This window comes from Gastrolobium bilobum, unplaced genomic scaffold, assembly GCF_033153095.1.
Source record: "Gastrolobium bilobum isolate Gb01-03AN ecotype WA unplaced genomic scaffold, APGP_CSIRO_Gbil_v1 utg829, whole genome shotgun sequence".
NCBI classification, from domain to species: Eukaryota; Viridiplantae; Streptophyta; class Magnoliopsida; order Fabales; family Fabaceae; genus Gastrolobium; species Gastrolobium bilobum.
The window spans coordinates 205,227-224,555 of record NW_026899533.1 but is presented as its reverse complement, the minus strand read 5'-3'; the positions used below and the strand labels follow the sequence as shown (position 1 = coordinate 224,555).

Sequence of the window (19,329 nt, the reverse complement as noted above, 5' to 3'; positions counted from 1 at the left end):
GAAAACAACGCCTCTTCAACCAATTGTTTGTAATCTTAGTGCTGACACACTCTATCTACGAAAAATGGGAGGTAAAATCAATCAATATTTCACATTAAGTTCGAAACCATACAATTATCATTTATATTCCTAAATCATTACTATAGTCTATATACACCATATAATTGCATCAGCTGATAGCTATCTAAATTCTTAACCATTATACATCACTTTGCGTCACGCTTACATAAAAAACCCTAAACAATCCGCAAAATGCAAGAAAGAAAGAAAGAACACTAGGCTATGCGATGTGATTTGGAAGTGGCCTGCGCCGGAGATTTTACGGATCGGAGAGGGATTTGAAGTCGGAGGCTAGTCGAGAAGCGATGGCGGAGTGATACATGGTATCGTGAAAGGACTCGGTCCCGACGGTCATCATCCGGAGCTGCCTCGCCTTCTCCTCCGTGAAGCCACCGGCGAAGAGCGGTCTCGACGGCTTCGACTCCGTGGTCGCCGGATCGGGTTTGGAGTTGTCCCGCTGTTGACTCGGTGCTTTGTTGTTGGAGTCAATGTAGTCGGGTTCGGAGGACCAACCGAAGAGTGGGGTCCACCAGTTGGAGGAGGAACTTCTACGGCGATCGGGATCGGGCCTGCGGTGGGGGGAGGTGGCGGACGCTTGGATTCCGATGGCGCGGATGGGTATCAAAGTTGCGGCCATTTTGGGAATTTTATCTTTTTCTTCTGTTTGGGAACGGTTTGATTAACGGTTAAGTTTGTAGGTGCCCCAATACCACTTTATAGCGAGATTCAAGGGGAAAAGGATAAGCACGGACACGTGGCATGATCAGATTGAAAAAGATTTAACGAGGAGGAAATTTTTATTTTATTTTTGATGAAATTTTTTCTAAATATAAAAAAAAAATATGGAATTGAATACATAAAGATATTTCCGGGACGGCAGGGTTCTCTCTTTGCACGCTTTTTTAATGACTTTTTTTTTTTTTTAAACGAAAATGAACTTGCGTGACACTGACACTGCCCTGATGTGAAATGCATTCGATTGGGCTATTTATTGTTTTAAAAAAAAAAACAAAAAACAGAGACCGCGAGGACAATAGGACATGAACCTCACTGTCATTGCCAATTGCCATGCGCATTCTTGAGTTTGTCCTTTTTATCAAGGGAGGATGGCAAATTTGAACAGTTTCATTAACGACGATGGATACTCGTCCAGCAACTTGGAACGTTATTTGTTGACAATCTTTGATTTGATTACTTGGCGAGTACAATTCCAGGCCGCGTAAGAATTATTCCTTGATTCTAAAACCCAAACATAACCAAGGGCAGTCTGAGGAGGCTGATTTCCAATTTTATTCTAAGTGCCTCTTGCGACCTTATTTTTAGAAACGACAATCCTCCTCCCCCAAACTATTTGTCTTTGGTTGAGAGTTGAGACACTGCCAATATTGTCGTCAACACATAACCATTCTATACTATTCCTGTCTTGTGACTACTGATCTTATTCAATAGCATGTGTCTCTCATCAAACACTACCTCTAAAAGCAACCTTGCTACGAGACTCCTGCAATGCTGGGCTTGGTTCCAATTCAATTTCGAACTCCATTTCCATTTGTATAATAATTGTGCTCGACGGGTTATTATTATTGGTAGTATAGCACTAGTTTTTTTTAAACTTTAAAGGACTATGGAATTTTTATTTTTATTTTTAAAAATTATGAATTATATTCTGATAATATAAGTCGTATTAGTATTATTGGGAACAAAAAATATTAAATCAAATTTCTCATCAAATCTTGCCCTTCAAGCTTTGAGATGATTAGCCCATTTATCTCTGGGACTTCTTTTAAATTCAACCCAACTTAAGGCCCCATTTGAATGACAATCTCCTAATTGGATTAGACGATCCATTTAGATCAAAACCCTTCTTTCGACCCAATGGTTTATGTTGATGGCAGTAGAAGTGAATGACACAAAATTTACCTGTAATATTAGGAGTTCAAATCTTGAACTCCCCACCTTAGAAAGGATATGACCTAACAATTACCTTTGATTAAAAAAATTAATCTCACAACTATGCTTGTGTGGATATTAGTAAAAGAAAAAAACAAAAACCTTTTAATCTGGATTATATTTCTCACTCTTAGTTGTAAAAAGTAATAAGTAATTCATCAAGTAGAACAAGAGGTATTACATTCAATCTGCTAAAGGGAAACCACAAGGTAAAGTACCATCATGATACTGTTTACTAATTACTTAAGGTGTGTTTATATTAACTGAGAAAATCATTTAATAATCAATTATGATAAAATCAGTTTCATATTTGAATGTATTAATCGAAAAGTAATTTTAAGATAATATATTTTTCTTGGATTATATTAAAAAATTATAGTATTTTATCAAAACGGATGTGAAATAAGAGCAATATTTGTGTGTTTCCGGTGCAAAAAAAATTTGGTGGAGACTGAGGTGAGAGAAAGAGATAAAGGGTTGAGAATAGAGGAGAGGGGAGGGAGAAAAAAAAATTGGTTTAGGTGTCAATTTCTTAGTGGAAGGATCATGGTGATCTGGACCATATCAAAAAGTTTCGTGAAATAATTATTTTGTAACATATAACCTATTATTTAAGGAAAAAGTATTTGTCTTTTTAAATGACATAAAATTATATATTTTTCTTATTTAAAATGACACAATTCCATGTCCTTTTTTTTTATAGCCACAAACTCTATGTCTTTTAAAAAGATAAACACCGAACACATTATTTAATGGGGATGATTTGGTAAAAGTTCAAAGGCACTGAATGATAAAAAAAAATGACTATAGACAAAATGATTAATACAAAATTTTCTTTTATCGGAAATGAAATAATTAATGGTTATAAATATTAAAAATTTAAATGTGAGTAATAAAGTTCAGATTAGATAAAAATATAATAAGTGAGGGCCATATAAATAAGAGGATGCATATATTCAATGTCTTAAATTTTTTTATTTAGATTAAGGTCCTTCACTAATGATAGAGAGTATGTATTTTGACCCGTATTATAGTAAGTCTCCCAACAATAATTAGGCTCATTTATACCAAAACATATTACAATTTACCAAAACCAGCTTTTATAAATTAAAAATAAATCTTTTATTGAAAAAATTAAGTACTACCGAACGCCGGATTGATATAAGCAGTTTTATAAAGGCCCTTTCGAAATGGGTTTTGGTTCGACTAACCCACTGAATTGTATTTTTCACGTGGTGTTTCCATCGACATTTTTTGACCACCACCCACATGCCAAACATTAGAACACATTTCCTTCTTACTGTCTTGTCTATTTTTTTGGTTTGCCATCTGCAGTACATTCAACCAAATAAAGTAAATTATTCGCCTAACTCAAGTGAATTTTGGTTTCAAGTACCAAATTCAACCAAATAAACTAAAAAGATGGACTAGATTACAAGAATATGATGCATTATATCAAATTTTCATTCAATTTAAAATGTATTATATTATTAATTCATTAAAATTTTGATATAAATACTTTTGTACTCGCATTTAATATATATCATATATATACAACAATCATAAAGATTTAAGATCAGGTAAATTCTACCCAACGAGTGTAGTTCAGTTGATGACACAGATTGAGTAGGTGAGGAAAAAATCTGGATTTGATTCCTACCAAATATAAAGACGAAGAGATTTAACTGTGACTAAGTCATGTCTTGAAATTAGTCTCATAGTCGGCTCAAAGAATTAAAACTTATAAGAATACCCGTAGGATCTAATTATGGTTGGTATAAAAAAGATTATCTGAGCAAATTTCTATGGGTTTCTCTTTTCCTAGTTTTGGCTATATGCTCCTGAAATAAAACTTTCTTGCTCTACCGTAACAATAAAAATGTAATCGGAGTGAAAAGATAATGATAAATCACTTGAATTTGGCTTTTTTCAAAGTGAATGATACACTTTAAAAAATAAAGTGTGGATTTACAACAATTGATCAGAAAATCAAGGGAGTATATTTTAACAATTTTATTATTTGTTTTACATGTAGAAATATTTTATCACAATTTCAATCATTATTGATATTTTTAATAAATAGTTATAATATGCACTTTATCCTCTAAAGTCTACTCTAAACTACGCTCTAAAAGAACACCTCTTATTTTTTATTTTTTATTTTTATTTTTGAATACAAAGGTGGCATGGCATGAGATTCGAACCTAAACCTTTTCATCTCTTATTTTTGATATGTCAAATTTGAATCTCATAATTAACGCCACATGCAATCAATTCAACATTACGGAATAAGAAGCTTTTCTTTCTTCGGAAGCAATGTAAAGTCTCCATTTCCTTCCTCGTGGCCCCCAATGCAATGTATCACGGGGGATTGTATTCCATCCTTAATCTTTTTTTTCCTTGGCGCGCACCAGAACACAAATTTTATGGAAAGGAATAGTTAAGTACAAATAATTTTGTTTGACCCTTAAGGATAGATATGCTAAAACTCAGTGAACATGTTATGTTTGGATCTCATCCCATGCATGCTAAGCAGGTGAGGAACAACTGGGTCAATGGAGTTTGACAATTAGGCATGTCTTTTTTGTAACATAAGGCACATTATATTTGTTATTTGGCCTTGCCTTTTATGATCAATCGACAAACCTATAACAATCCCTTCACATCATTTTGTTGTTTGAGTCGGCATTCATTTGGCATGTAGGTTTTACCTAATGGTCGCACTTGATTGTCATAGCTAATTTCCTTATTAAGCTTTTCTCTTTCTCCACCTAAATTACGCCCCATGATTGCCTGAAAGTGCCTAGTCCAGTTCACATGGACCTCTTATGTTAAAGTTCTCATTTATGCATTTCACATGCTCTTGTTAATTAGTTACAGCAACACTCTTAATTTGTAAGAATATGTTTGTCTAAATGATTCCTTCAATTATGTTAATGTTTTTCAAAGTTATATTTATAAACTTTTTGTTTATGTATCATATTATGTATTAGAGGTAGTATATTCCAGCATACAATATACTACCCCTAGTTAGGAGTATAAATGTGCTAGGCCGACCTACAGGGAGTTTACGGCCTAACTTATATCAGGTCAGGCTCGGCCTATTAAACATAGTTAAATAGAGCAGACCTAGACTTGTAAAAAAGCCTATTTAAAAAATAGGCTACAAGTTTTCTTTTACATGTCGGGCCTATGAGCCTATAGGTTAGCTCATATTATATTATTTATTTTAAATAAAATAAATAAAATTATTATTATAATAATTCTAAATCATAAAGTAATATTATTTTAATAATTTTTTTAATTATTGAATATTTAATATTTTTAAACAGGCTAACAGACTTAGGCTAACACTTTTTTTTTAAATATAGGTCAGACCAGACTTATAATTTGAACCTATATAAAGCTAACATGCCAGATTAAACCTAAAATATTTTACACAGGCCTAGGCTATTTAAGGCAAAGTCTAGTCTAGTCTAATCTAGCCTATTTACACTCGTACCCTAGTACATATTATAGTTTGTAAAAAAAATTTGTAAATATAACCCTCCCTTATAATAATACTACCTACACAAGCTTAGATTAGTGCCTATGCGTGGTTAGTTTTATTTTTTGGCTTAAATTGTGGTTTTCTCTGCTTTATTCTGCAGCATGGACGGAAAGGTTCTAGCTAGGCATTGTATTAATTAAGATGCTTACTAAGCTTTTTTTTTTTTCAACATCATTGGTGGAGGAGAAAAATAGATATAAAAAAATATACACATAATATCCTATCACATTAATTAATTATTTAGCCATGCTAACCACTAAGCCAAACTTTTTGTGATTCGTCCCTGGCGACTCAAACTCCCTAGGTTATGCCTCTAGAACCCAGACCTCTATAATGCAACATGGCATGCCTGAAAAAGAAAAAGCGAAGAAGAAAAGAGTGGGGGAAAATGAAAGAACGAGAAGCAAAGGGCAAAATAAGCTTTTATTTTATAATCTGTTGTCAAATCCGTCAAACTGCAAGGAAGATTCATGAATTGTATGGTCACAACTCGAATTGCGGGTGTCAAAAAATTCCTTCCTGAACACCCCACAAGCTCTTATGCTCAAAATGAGACACTTTAAACGGTCAATGAAAGACAACTCTTTTCAAACATTTTCAAAGTCAAGGACCCATAAAATCAAGTTGGGACCTACAACTGGCAACTTTTCCTCCCCTTCCCCTAGTTTCGCTCTCTCTCATTTCCGTTAATTAGTGGACATTGAAAAATTGGGTTCTTTATTGGCCCCTAGCTAGTCATTTGGAGTATCTATATTGACATTATTATATAAGGCCTTATATAAATAAAGCAAGATGTGCTTAGATATTTTGTTTAAAGTCTAATTAATATAAGACTTTAAAGTAGTAAGTGATATAAAAGGGCATTTATCAATCGATCCAAACCGATTCGAATTATAGTGACCTAATCGAAAAATTGATAACCAAAATAATCAAAAATCGAATAAAAATCGCAAATTTTAATTGGATTGGATCGGTTATCGGTTTGGTTGGTGAAAATCAATCAAATCAAACAGATCCAATATGTTAATCTCTTTCTACCTACTTGGGCCTATTCTCTAATCATAGTCCAAAAAATTTTAAACCCAAAACCCACTAACTCATAAGCTAAACCCAAAAAAAATTATTGGTACATTCTAGCAAGTTTTCATTACTACCGTCATTGTGATTTCAACTTTTGGATAGTATACTACAAAAGTATGAATTTTTTGCTGCATAAATATAGCATTTGAATATTGAGTTAAGGATTTGTTTTTATTTAGTTTTATAATAATTTTTACGTGAATGTGTACTACTATAAAACTTAGGAAAATCATACTCTTGTGTTGCATGAGATTGATCTCTCATATTACTCTCACTTCGAAAAATGTATCTCTCTTTTTGCTTTTTTGCTTTTTTCTAAAATTTGGTGGGACCTACTTTATTTAGGATCGAGGGAAGTAATCCCCTAAAACTTATGTGCCAAAATCTGAAATAAAAATTGTTTTAAGATCTCTCTGTATTAGTAATTGAGATTAATTTTCTTTACTTTGTCATTGTCTAATTTTCCTTCTTATCCAATAGGTGATAGATACTTGAAACCGAGTTTACCCAGTTTTAACTTTTTGTTGTACTATATTGAAAATTAGATTATCGTTTATTAATACTTCTATATTGCACAATAATCATTATACAAACTTTACAAAGCCAATACATACATAAGATATGTTATTTGCACAATAATCATCATTCAAATTTTAGGCTTTTCAAAAGACCGAAAACTAATCCAATCGAAACCGAATAAGATTGAATTAGATTAGATCGAATTTGAAGAAAAAGATCCAAACTGAATGGATGATTTATGATCAAACCAAAGTGATTGGATCAGATGATTTTTGCTTCTAAAACCTATCCAATTCAGCCCGCGAACACCCTATGATATAGGGTCTGTTTGATTGTGTTTTGATTTAAAAAAATATTATTTTGTAGAATAGTTATAGAAACATGTGTTTTTTGGTTTTTTTGTTTTTGTTTTGAAAGTTAAAACACAAAACAAAAACAACTCAGACATGTTCTCTAAATTTGATTCTAAAAATAAAAAAATAGTTACAATTTTTAAAATTTTTTTTTTTTACAAAACAAGACTTATTAAACGATTTTTTGTTCTAAAAATCAAAAAACTATTTTAGAAATAATATCCAAACAGGGCCATAATAATTATCCTTTTTGTTTTGCTTATTTAATACTGGGTTTTATTAGTCTTATGTTGCTGCAAAAAAATTTCTCTCATGCCAAGAGACAAAACAAATGTGGGGCCCACACATGTGTTAAAAAAAAGTAGAAACGCGAATTATGATGGGTCATCTGGAGAAAGTTTTATTTTTCAGCAACATAAGAATAATAAAACCCTTTAACATTTGTTTAATGGTTATTGTTTTACATTTTATAATTAAATTTTGGGTAATTGTAGTCTTATGTCACATAAAAATTTTGTTATCTCCTACACACTCAATTTAAAGTGGAACCCAATAGAAAAAAAATGAAAAAAAATAAAAAATAAATGGCACAAGTATCGATGTATGGACATAAGATAAATTTTTTTTCCTATTGCATAAGAGTAATATTGCCCTTAAATTTTTTATCTTCCAGGACAGATAGTATGGACTTTTTATATATGCTAATTTAAAATCTCATTTTACTTTATTTTCATAAATTTTTTACTTTATATATTGTCTAAATTAAAAGACATACATCTAACTATTAATGGTTCGATTATTAGTATTTAACTACAATTGAATCAATAAACTGTGAATCAATGATTTCACAAATTTAATGACTGGTATAATTTTAAAAACATTGCTAAGAATATGGTTCTAAACATTGCCCCTGCTACTACTACAACTTTTTTTGGATACAATTAGTACCTTCCGATTTATATTTTCGTCATGAGATTTAGTATTACTACATATGTACTTAAATTATTGAGAAAAAATTAATACTCCTTGACTTTGATGGCTGATATAAATTGAACACAACTAAGAGAAAAGTTGAATTTTGATAATCAGTTGCAACATATAAAACTAGTTCTTTGAAAATGGTAATTAGGCTTGAACTCAGCGTTTGGTTGGCTTTTGCAATGCTAAGGCTCATCATTAAGCTCAGGATTTGACGTGTTTATAATATATAATGTCAAAGTTCAAGTCAACGACTTGTACAAAAAATAAAAGTTCAAGTCAACGAAAAAATAGTTATAGGGAAACAATATTAATACTTATATTAGTATTACGATAAAAGAATGTGGAAAACCTTGGAAGAGAAAAGGAAAAATATTTATGATCCTTTCTAACTTTCTCTTACTTTATCATTTTTCGGTCCAAATAGAACTTTGGTACTAATGAGAATGTCTTATGCTTTTATTTAAGTAAGTCTACCATTTCAAAAAAAATTAAATGGCAACGGAAATTTCAGAAAAGGTAATATATAATTAGGATTTAACATTCTTGTTTTTATTGCAAAAATATTTTTTCTACATTCATATAAAAGTGAGTATATATCACTGACTTCTTCTCTCTCTTGCATTTGTAAAAGGATTCACTCACTTATATATAAGTTTGGTGGAAAAAAAAATTACAATATAAATAGAAATATTTTTTCCAATATAATTATTAGTAGTCATTATGGCAAAAATCAATAAAAGTAAGTGGTTTTGGACATACTATCCATTTAAAACCCATTATGCATTGGACTCGTTTACTAAATGAGAATCCTAGATTTTAAGGAAATTATTGGACAGCTGCCATATACAAGAGGGGTCTTCATCTTTATTCATGAAACAACAAAAATATCTCTTTTATCTTAACACTATCACTTTTATTGTCTTGAGCGTCATAGTGTCTTAAAGGTGCCTCATCCCTTATTCTACCAAAGCACACAGATAATTCTTTTAATATCACTAGTATCAAGTCTATTCCACGAAAGTTCAAACACAACCACACATTATGTCATGGGAACAATATATGAACACAAGTTATATATCATTTTTTTAATGAAAAATCGGGTCCATCAAAACAGTATTAATGATAACAATTATTTATCATAAATATATATTACAAGGACCAACCATCGTAAATAATTTACAAACACTGATATCCGCTGCTTTTGATTAAATTGTAATCAAGAGTACTTTTTTAATAGCAGCATTTGGATAATAACACAACACCAAACTGAGCCTAAGGAAAAGTTCAAATTCAGGAAGTCATTGTGTCATCGTCAACTTCCTCATGAATAGACTTCCCGGACACGGAACGGATGCATTGAAATGATTGAATTTTCAAAACATCTTTCACTTATAATGTGATATGTATTTTATTTTTATCAAATTATTAATAAATAAATTATTTTAAAATCAAATGAGAGAGTGATTTAATAAAAAATAAGACATGTGTCATATGCATGTGAAAGATACATCAAAAACTCAGTGATTCCATAACATTGAAAATATTCTTCCGAACAGCACGTAGTGGGAAAATATATTGAGTATTTTCGTAGTAATAATATTTAAGTACATCAATAATTAAAGTTGGATAAAAATATTTTTTTAATTATATTTATTCTATTCATTCATTTATAATTGATTTTAGCCGCGTCTCATATTTTTCTACTCTTAATAAAATAATAAATACTCCCACCGTACCAAAGGTATACTACCATAGTGGAGAAAGTAAAGTTAGAAGAAGTAAGCATTGACGGGATTCAACTTTGAACATTGTGGAATAAGCGCCGACACACTTCCTGAAGTGAGGGATGCAAAATGATGGGGTAGTCCACCTTAGTTGCATTATATACCTACCAACTTTAATTTGCCTTTTGTTAAAAGATGTCCTTTTTTATTTTTTTTGGGTAAACAAAGATGTCATTTTCTTCTATTGCAATTTTCACATTTGATGGTATAAATAATGGAGTTTGCATTTGTCATTTAACATGACACAATAAATTTTTTTACACACACAACATTGTGTGGGACCCACACTTTTTGAAGAAAAAAAGAAGAAAATTACGGCATGCAAAACGAATCTCTATATCATTACACAATCACTTTTCCTACAACATAACTCTTATAAAACCCATAAATAATAATGTTCTCTAAAACCAAGAATTCTAAAGATGTTGTTTTGTTATATGAGATAAAAGTTATCTCTTACATACATACATAAAAATTTATGGAACCCATATTTTTTTTTCTTCATGTTGCCTCATATAAGTCTCACTCATTTTTATGTGTGTATTAGAGATAATTTTATATCCTACTACCTAAAAAATATCAAACCCTGTTGTTCTAATGTGTGATGGTAAAAGGAGAAGGAGGTCACATTCTTAAGCGTATCATCCTTGATCCCAAAATATATATATATATATATATATATATATATATATATATATATATATGGAAAGAGATCAACGAGTATCTCCACATTAATATAAGATTTTTTAGTGTATTTTTATCCTCACTCACACACTTTCCAGGATGTCATTCATCCCATAATTACTGCAAATCAAGCACGCTTAACTATGGAGTTCTTCTGTTATGGACTATCGAAAAATAGATGCATCTTGCTAGTATAGGTAGTACCAATTAATTCTTATAAGTTATTCTCAACTGTATAGTCTCATATCTGCACAGTTTTTGAAATCTATCTCTTTCGGGTGTCGATTCGATTCATTCATGTAACCTCGCGGGAAGCCTATCAGGAGCCGCTCCTTGTCTGTGCCCTTTCACACCGGTGATCACTCCCCGCCCTCGTCAGCACGTGGGATGTTACAGAGAAAATTTTGATCCAATGATAATTAGATAAATAGTGGATTAGTAGTGAATTTTTTTGGTTGTAAAAATATTCTCCTCATATTTATGAAAGAAAAGCAAATATTGTAGAAAAGGGTTGGGTGTTTAATTAACCGTATCTCAAATGATTAATTTCTTATTTACATATCGTAAATGCTCTAAAAAAACCGGAAGAAAGAAAGTCTAATACATCTAAATAGTTTTGTAACTAAGTAGATATTATTTAATAATATATATATATAGGGCTTATCGTTTCACAAGTTGCTTGAGATAATTTTTTCTCCGGTTACTAAATCATAACTGTACAAAGATGGATCAATGGTGTTATGAACCCATATATAAGGCCCATTAATTGACAAGCCCAACCAGGGGCAATCCAAGATACAAAATCGTATACAACTATGGAAGGATATCCATCAAAGATATCAATCCTAATTCGACAACTAAACATATGGACTTGGGCCATCATCATAAACACTAAAGGTCCAGATCCACTACCTACAGGTAAACTCTATAAATAAGAGGTAAAATCTACAGGTACAATACGCTCTCTCTCTCTCTCTCTTACTGTTATGCTGTCACTGTGAGCGCACACATCCCTTTTGGCAAAGCCGTTTATAGTTTCTCTGTTCATAGTGATCTGTTTGACTCAAGAAAATCTAATCTATAGATATGTTGGAGAGGGAACTTAGATCCCATAGTAACATATTAGTCCATTGGGCTAGACATCTCTATCTCTAAGATAGAACAATGGCGCCGTCTGCGGGGACTTGGTAATTCAATATTCCCACGATCACAACTGATGATGGCGGTTCGTACAAAAAGTAACAACCAACAACCACAGCATCCTAATCTTCCATTGGATACTGTATTAGTGAATCAACCTTAGAATCAACCGGAAAATGAGGTGGACTATAATGCAGTCCATGTGAGTGAGGACAACTCGGATACTTCCTCGACGCCAGCTCGCCGCAACTGAGTTGCGAATCCAACTCCTCCTCCAGCTGCTCTGATTCCTGCAGATGCAGCTGTCCGAGTTGCGCTTGCAACAGATCTTGACTCTTGCCTTGCCCAGAATGCATTCGTTGCGATCATAATGATCAGAATGTGGATTATAACCCGGATACTCAAATTCGGGTTAGAGAAGCTGAGACCCAAAGAAGACCAAACACAAAAGCAGTTGTGGAAAGAAATTGGGATGAAAATACGATGCCTCCTGCCCAGAATGCCAAGGCAGGAGGGAATGTGGAAAGAAATTGGGATGAAACACGTAATAACCGTTATGTCCAACTTGCACACAATGTCCGAGGACGTGCTGAACCTGGGGCTTACAGGAGGAAGTACAGTAGGGGACAATATAATAATAGCCCCTTTACTGGCGAGTTATTGAACGCTCCATTCTAAGAAGAATTTGATTCGGCACACTTGCCGAAATATGATGGAAGTCAGGACCCTCGGATCCATATAGATGCATTCGACACAGGCATGTACATACGGGGAATTGATGAACTAATCATATCTCGGATATTTGCTACAACCTTGACAGGAGCTGCGCAAGCATGGCTCTCGAACAAAAGTTCTTGTTGAATTTTGCAACAAGCAAGAAGCATCCAAAGTCTGAGTTTGCACTTGGAAAAATACAACAGCAACCCGGAGAGACTTTCCAAAGGTATTTGAACCGATTTAAAGATGCTACGTTGCAGGTACCGAGTTTACAGAAAATGTCCATATGCATCTGATTGTAGCCGGGTTAGATGGAACATCTCGGTTAGCAAAGTCAATCTACAAGGATCCTGTAAGGACGTTGGAAAAGTTCAGAACGCGGTTTAAGAAATACTTAGAGCTTGAGCAAATGGAGATAGCGAAATTTAACGGAATATTTTTTTGTCGAAAATATTTTCATCGAAACTTTGGACGAAATTTAGATACCGTCAAGAATTTTGAAGGATTTTTTTTTGTCAAAATTTTTTACGAAAATATTTTTCGTCAAAATTTTTTCCAGATATGTTTTCCGTCAAAAATTGAGGAAATGTTTCCATCGAAAGTTTCGTCAGGAATTTAGATTTCGTCAAGAATTTTGACAAAAAAAAAATTCGTCAAAAATTTTCGATGGGAATGTGTTTTGTCAAAAATTCTGACAAAAAAGTTTCGACGAAATTTAAATTCTATCAAAAGTTTTAGCAGAATTTTATTTCCGTCAAATTTTTTTGTAAGTGATTATGACTAAATCTTTTTTCGTTTCTAATTTCGTCGAAAAAAATTTGTCTCTATATTTGACGAAATGTGATTTTCATCGAAAATTCCGTCACTATTTTCAATAAAATGTTTTTTGTAGATAAATTCTCACGATATTTGGAACTTTTCTAATAGTGTCACATTTAAAAAATGATTCACACTTATGTAATTTTTACATTTTAATACTTGGGGTAGATAAGTAATTTCTTTTATTTCCCCCTCAAACCCCCAAAAATAGAAGAACTTTAATTTTAAGAACATGAAGGATTTTGTGAAAAACTCCAATTCATTTTTCTCATTTTTTTAAACTCACAAACAAAGAAAGGGATTAATAAAACTCTCGCCTTCTATTTCTTCCCTTTCAAAAATTAACTCTCAAACAATAATTTTTATTTGTCATTCGCAAAACTGGATGGAGAGAACGAATTTGGGGTCCTTTGCAGATTTTAAAGAACTGCAACAAATATCAATTACAAAAACTGTAACATTTTGTTATACAAATCTCAATTACAAAAATTGTAACATTTTGTTATAAAATATAAGGGTACAAGATTTCGCAAGTTATAGGAGAAAAAAAAACATGTGGGTCTTACTAAAAAGAGAAAGATCCATATGTTTATTGTGAGAGCAGGAGAGGCTTTTTGACCCTTATGCCCCTTAATTAATAATTAATTACCAAATTGCCCCTCATTCAAAACTATTTCGAAAATTTACCCTCCCCAACAAACATAACACCAATCTGCCCCTGTTTGACCGTTGACCACGAAGCCTACCCGGGTACACCATTACCTACCCGGGTAAATTTTGAAACTTTTTATCTACCCGAGTATGTAGGGGTGTACCCGGGTAGAGTTCTTGAATCTGGGAAAATGTTTGAATTATTTACCCGGGTACGGAGCAGTGTACCCGGGTAAATCGCGTCCAGAAACCCCAATATGTATGGGTTTCGGCCATTGTTGCGAGGTATAGGGTTTTTGAAACCCCAAATCTTTCTCTCTTACCCTCTCTAATCCGAAACATCACACATATTTCATCTCATCATTTCAGAAAGCTGAATCTTGGTGGGACATTGAGATTACATCTCCACACTCCCATTTTGTGCTAAAAAATCCGAACCAACCTCCAAACCCAAAACCTAGATCTAATTTTTGTGTGAAAGATGAGTTCAAGTCCAAACATGGTTCCCATAGTTGTTTACTACAATGGGAGGCATTTTGAAGGTCCGAACGGTGTCCGATTTGAAGGAAAAACAAAAACGATGAAAATCAAAGTGGGCACTACATGCAATGAACTGAAGGAGAGAATTCTTCAAAAAATGGGGTCAGAAGGCATACATTCCATCCACCGCATGATAGCCAGGTTAGAGACTGTAGTGGATATGGATACAATATACTACATTGGAAACGATATAAATGATGATGAAGATGTGGAGTTCGTAACAGATGCGTTTGTTGAATGGAAAGTATTAAAATATATTGAGATATATGTTGAAGTTGATGTTGGACAATCTTCATCTTTACCGGTGCATACAACCACTACTGCACACTGTACCGGTCAAGAAGATACAGTTGTACGATCTTCTGCACCTCCTCAGGTAGCATGGTATGAGGATGAAGAGGATGAAGACGAGGACTATGTGGACAGCGAAGATGAGGGAGAACCTGAAAGTGCTATTCCAGAAGGTGATTCGTCAGACACTGACGTGGACGGTAATTTTGAGGCTAACATGAGCGCCGTAAGTCTCGGTACCCCAGCCTTGTCACCACTTCATGTCGACCCAGTCAGTAGTGGTAAGTTATTAAATTTGAATATTTGCTTTAGACAATTTATTATTTGTGGTAAGTTATTAAATTTGACATGATCTTTAGATGCAGGGTCTGAGGAGCCATTCTGGAATGAAAGCCAACATTATTCATTCATTAACTGGGCGCACCCTAATGACGAGTTGGAGATCCTATATGGCGATGATGACTTGCACGGAGGTTGGAAGTTAGGAGATCCGTTATTTGTGCAACAAGAATTTGGGTCCAAACCAGAATTGCAACATGCTGTGAAGATACATTGTATGAAGGGGCGCAGGACAGCCATAGTTGAAAAAAGCGACGAGTCAAGATTTGTTATGAAGTGTAAAAACCATGCTGACGGTTGTCCCTGGTATATGAGGGCAATTAAGCCGAAGAAGGGAGCTAACTGGGTGGTCCGTAAATGGGGTCAAGGTCACACATGCCTAAATCAAGGCCTAGCACAGGATCATAGACAGTTGGATTCAAATGTCATTTGTGCGGCTATAATGAGTATGTATTCTACTGTTTATTTAATGATTCAGATTAATTGAGAATATGGTAAAGTTAATTTTTTTTTCCAGATATGTTAAAGGAAGATCCATCCACAAGACCAGCTCTGATACAGGAGAGGATACAGGGAACATATGGATACAACACAACGTACAGGAAGGCCTGGAAGGCAAAAATGAAGGCCATCGTTAAGTTGTTTGGTGACTGGGAGAAATCGTACGCATTCTTGCCAAATTGGCTGAAGTATATGACGGAGGTGAATGTGGGTTCTGTGTTCAAACTTGATACAAATCAATGTTTTGATGAACGTCGGGTTTATACAGACAGGGCCGTATTTCAAAGGGTTTTTTGGATATTTCACCAATGCATTGAAGCATTCAAACACTGCAAGCCTATAATTCAAATTGACGGCACTCATCTGTATGGGAAGTACAGAGGTACTCTATTGATTGCAACATCTCAGGATGGAGATGGATTGGGTTGAGTCTCAACCCTCTAGCAGTCAGAGCAGATGTAAGCATTGCAAGCAAGTTGGACATAACATTCGTACATGTCCATTGAGACTAAGACAAGCATGATTACGTATTGTTTTTGTGTAGTACTTTGTTTTGTAATGACAATCACTTTACGTATTGTTTTGTTTCCTTGTACCCTAAACTTTATCTTGTATTAGTTATGTATTGTGTTGTTGAAATGTATTGTTGAACTGTATTCTTGTGTTGTTGAAATGTATTGTTGAAATGTATCCGTTAAGTTTAGCGAGTCACTCGTTCCGTATTGTGCAATCCGAATGTCTACCATACCCATTTACCCCTTCCCCGAGTCAGTTAAGGTTATTGTATTACACATCAATTACCAAGATGCTAACAAAATGGATTGAACAGCACCTGCTGCTGCATCTGCAACTGGTCTACCCGGGTAACTCGTAATGATATACCCGAGTACATCCTACCCGGGTAGACTATTCGTGGTACCCGGGTAGACCAGTTGCAGATGCTGTTGCAGATGCTGTTTTGGCAATTTTTGTTGCATTTTGGTAATTGTTGTGCAATACCTACATACGGTATGACTTGGGGGTGGATTGATTTCGTAGAAATAGGATGCAGTAATCAAGATGTGCGTCAATCAAAGTTGAACATGAATATTAAACTACTTTGGGTTGAATTGATTTCCAAATTAATTATGACAATATTAATGCAAGGTCCCATACTAATGCATAGAACCAACAAGTCTGAACGTGCGCAAAACGAAAATTTCATTCATTCAAATTTTGAACATCCAGTACAAAAACATCCATGCAATGTAGGTAAAGTTCCTAAATGTACCAAAATGACTACATTACATCAAACTAAATCAATGATATGAAACCCTATGGACACACTAATCCGATGCCGTGTCCTCCCCATTCTCTTCATCCGATTGTGTGTCATCCCCATTGTCATCATCCTCCTCCTCCTCCTCCTCCTGAGTATGGGCACCCTCGCCAATTAAACCCTCCAAGCGTGAAACCCTTGTGTCCAACCGTGCAACCCTTGTGTCCATCTGGTTTCGCCACTTGCTCGTGCTCTGTCTATATCCTCTAAAGTCAGTAGTCAGATCATATAAGGATGCCATGACATGATCAAGTGTCCATCCACCCTCAGGAGGAGCTGGTGGTCGCCGACTGCGGGTGGGACGTGTCGGTCTGACATCAACCTCAGCAACGCCATCATCATCGTCATCATCATCAAGGCCTACATCATAAACCATGAAAAACAAACTTCAATACCACATTAAAAATTAAACAACACAAAATTGCATAAACTCATAAAGACCAACACATCACCTGCAGGTGCATCCTCCATCTCAGCATCGTGGTGGAATGGGATCTCAGGTGGTTCTGGTGCCTTCTTCCACGTCCAGATACCCGCTCTGTTCGGTAGGATCCTACACTGCTTCAGGAGCCTCTCACCAAATATAGCATTCCAGCCTCTGGCGGTCTTCAAGGTCTCTGTTGCCATAGGCACTCCAAATCTATGCAGAATCTTCTGCACCAGAAATGCAAAAGGCAATTCAGCCTTCTTTGACTTGGCTGCCTTCCACATCAGTATGCATATGTAATGCCTCCAGTTCACCTGCTGACTGTGAAGGAGGGCCCACAGGATGACAAAGTCCCCTTCCAGCACCTTTGAGTGATTATGCGGGCGCTGGAAAATAATATGTGTCACCACATAATGAAGAATGCGAGCAGAAACTGACAAGTTGCTAACAGGATAATGAGCAAAATGACCGGGCTCAGCGTCTGCCCTCCTAGTCTCTGTAACAATGGTCTCCCGGTTATAATCACCAAATATATGATGGCTGTCTCCATCATATAGTGCTGCTCCTGTGACACCATCAAAATCGAACCCCATTAGCTCCGTCCAGATAGGAGCAGTCATGATGATATCAATCCCGCAGACACGGGAAGTCAGCTCGCCTTGCGAGTAGCCAAGGTTCTGGTAGAAGGCTCTTACCATAACCTCCGAGTATGGGCACCGCATCTCCGCCAGGTGAAGTAAATGTGTCTGCTCAAGAAGCGGCACGATGTCAAAACGCTCTAGGTTGAAGAATGCCGAATCCAGTGATTTCGGTTCGCAGATCTTCCGGGTCATGAAAAACTTCACGAACTTCTCGTGTGAAGGAATGTCATCCTCAAACAAATATCCGAACGTCAAGTCCGGAGCCTGACTCGAAGCAGCCTGGGGCTGAGAGGATGACGACCCATCGTGACGACTCTTGGTTCTTCTCTCGGAATGGGTCACTGGCAGCTTTGAAACGCGTCGAGAGGTCATTGTGTCACACTATTAAACTGAAAAAATAACCGAAATCAGATACTAGATACATGTTAGGGTTAGGGTTAGGGTTAGGGTTAGGGTTAGGGTTAGGGTAAGCGTATGACATACAAATTGATAAAATAATTCGGACAGAATCAAATGATATAAACGAAAATACAATGAATCAGAACAGAAATCATAACATAATTGAAAAAACTGAAAAAAAAATGCACCTTTGATCGATTTCAATCGGTAGAAGGCAGAGAGGTTGCAAGGTCCGCGAATGATGATCACAAACAAGACGAATTAGTGCAAGATTATGCCTGAAATCGCTCAAGATGACACTCCTCCAGCAGCTCTACTCGGGTACCCCTTTTGTGGGTTTTCGAAATGGGGCTGCTGGGGTATTTTAAAACCCTACCGTCGATGTTTACCTGGGTACACTGCTCCGTACCCGGGTAAATAATTCAAACATTTTCCCAGATTCAAGAACTCTACCCGGGTACACCCCTACATACTCGGGTAGATAAAAAGTTTCAAAATTTACCCGGGTAGGTAATGGTGTACCCGGGTAGGCTTCGTGGTCAACGGTCAAACAGGGGCAGATTGGTGTTATGTTTGTTGGGAAGG

The 19,329-nt window shown here is 35.1% G+C and overlaps 2 protein-coding genes across 2 annotated transcripts; both read right to left on the bottom strand.

Annotated features, from left to right (window-relative positions):
- Positions 1-319: 319 nt before the first annotated feature.
- Positions 320-697, bottom strand: LOC133291061 (uncharacterized). The gene has a single exon (XM_061489242.1). The coding sequence runs from the start codon at positions 695-697 to the stop codon at positions 320-322; it is 378 nt and encodes a 125-aa protein (XP_061345226.1).
- A 16,494-nt stretch (positions 698-17,191) lies between these two features.
- Positions 17,192-17,825, bottom strand: LOC133291054 (uncharacterized). The gene is made up of 2 exons (XM_061489234.1): positions 17,730-17,825; positions 17,192-17,637 (listed from the first exon to the last, which is right to left on the bottom strand). Exons 1-2 carry the CDS (start codon positions 17,746-17,748, stop codon positions 17,285-17,287), a joined length of 372 nt encoding a protein of 123 aa, XP_061345218.1. The 5' UTR covers positions 17,749-17,825; the 3' UTR covers positions 17,192-17,284.
- Positions 17,826-19,329: the final 1,504 nt, after the last annotated feature.

What these genes read in the sequence shown, in the direction of transcription:
- LOC133291061 (XM_061489242.1), bottom strand. Translation starts at nt 697, where the DNA reads ATGGCCGCAACTTTGATACCCATCCGCGCCATCGGAATCCAAGCGTCC.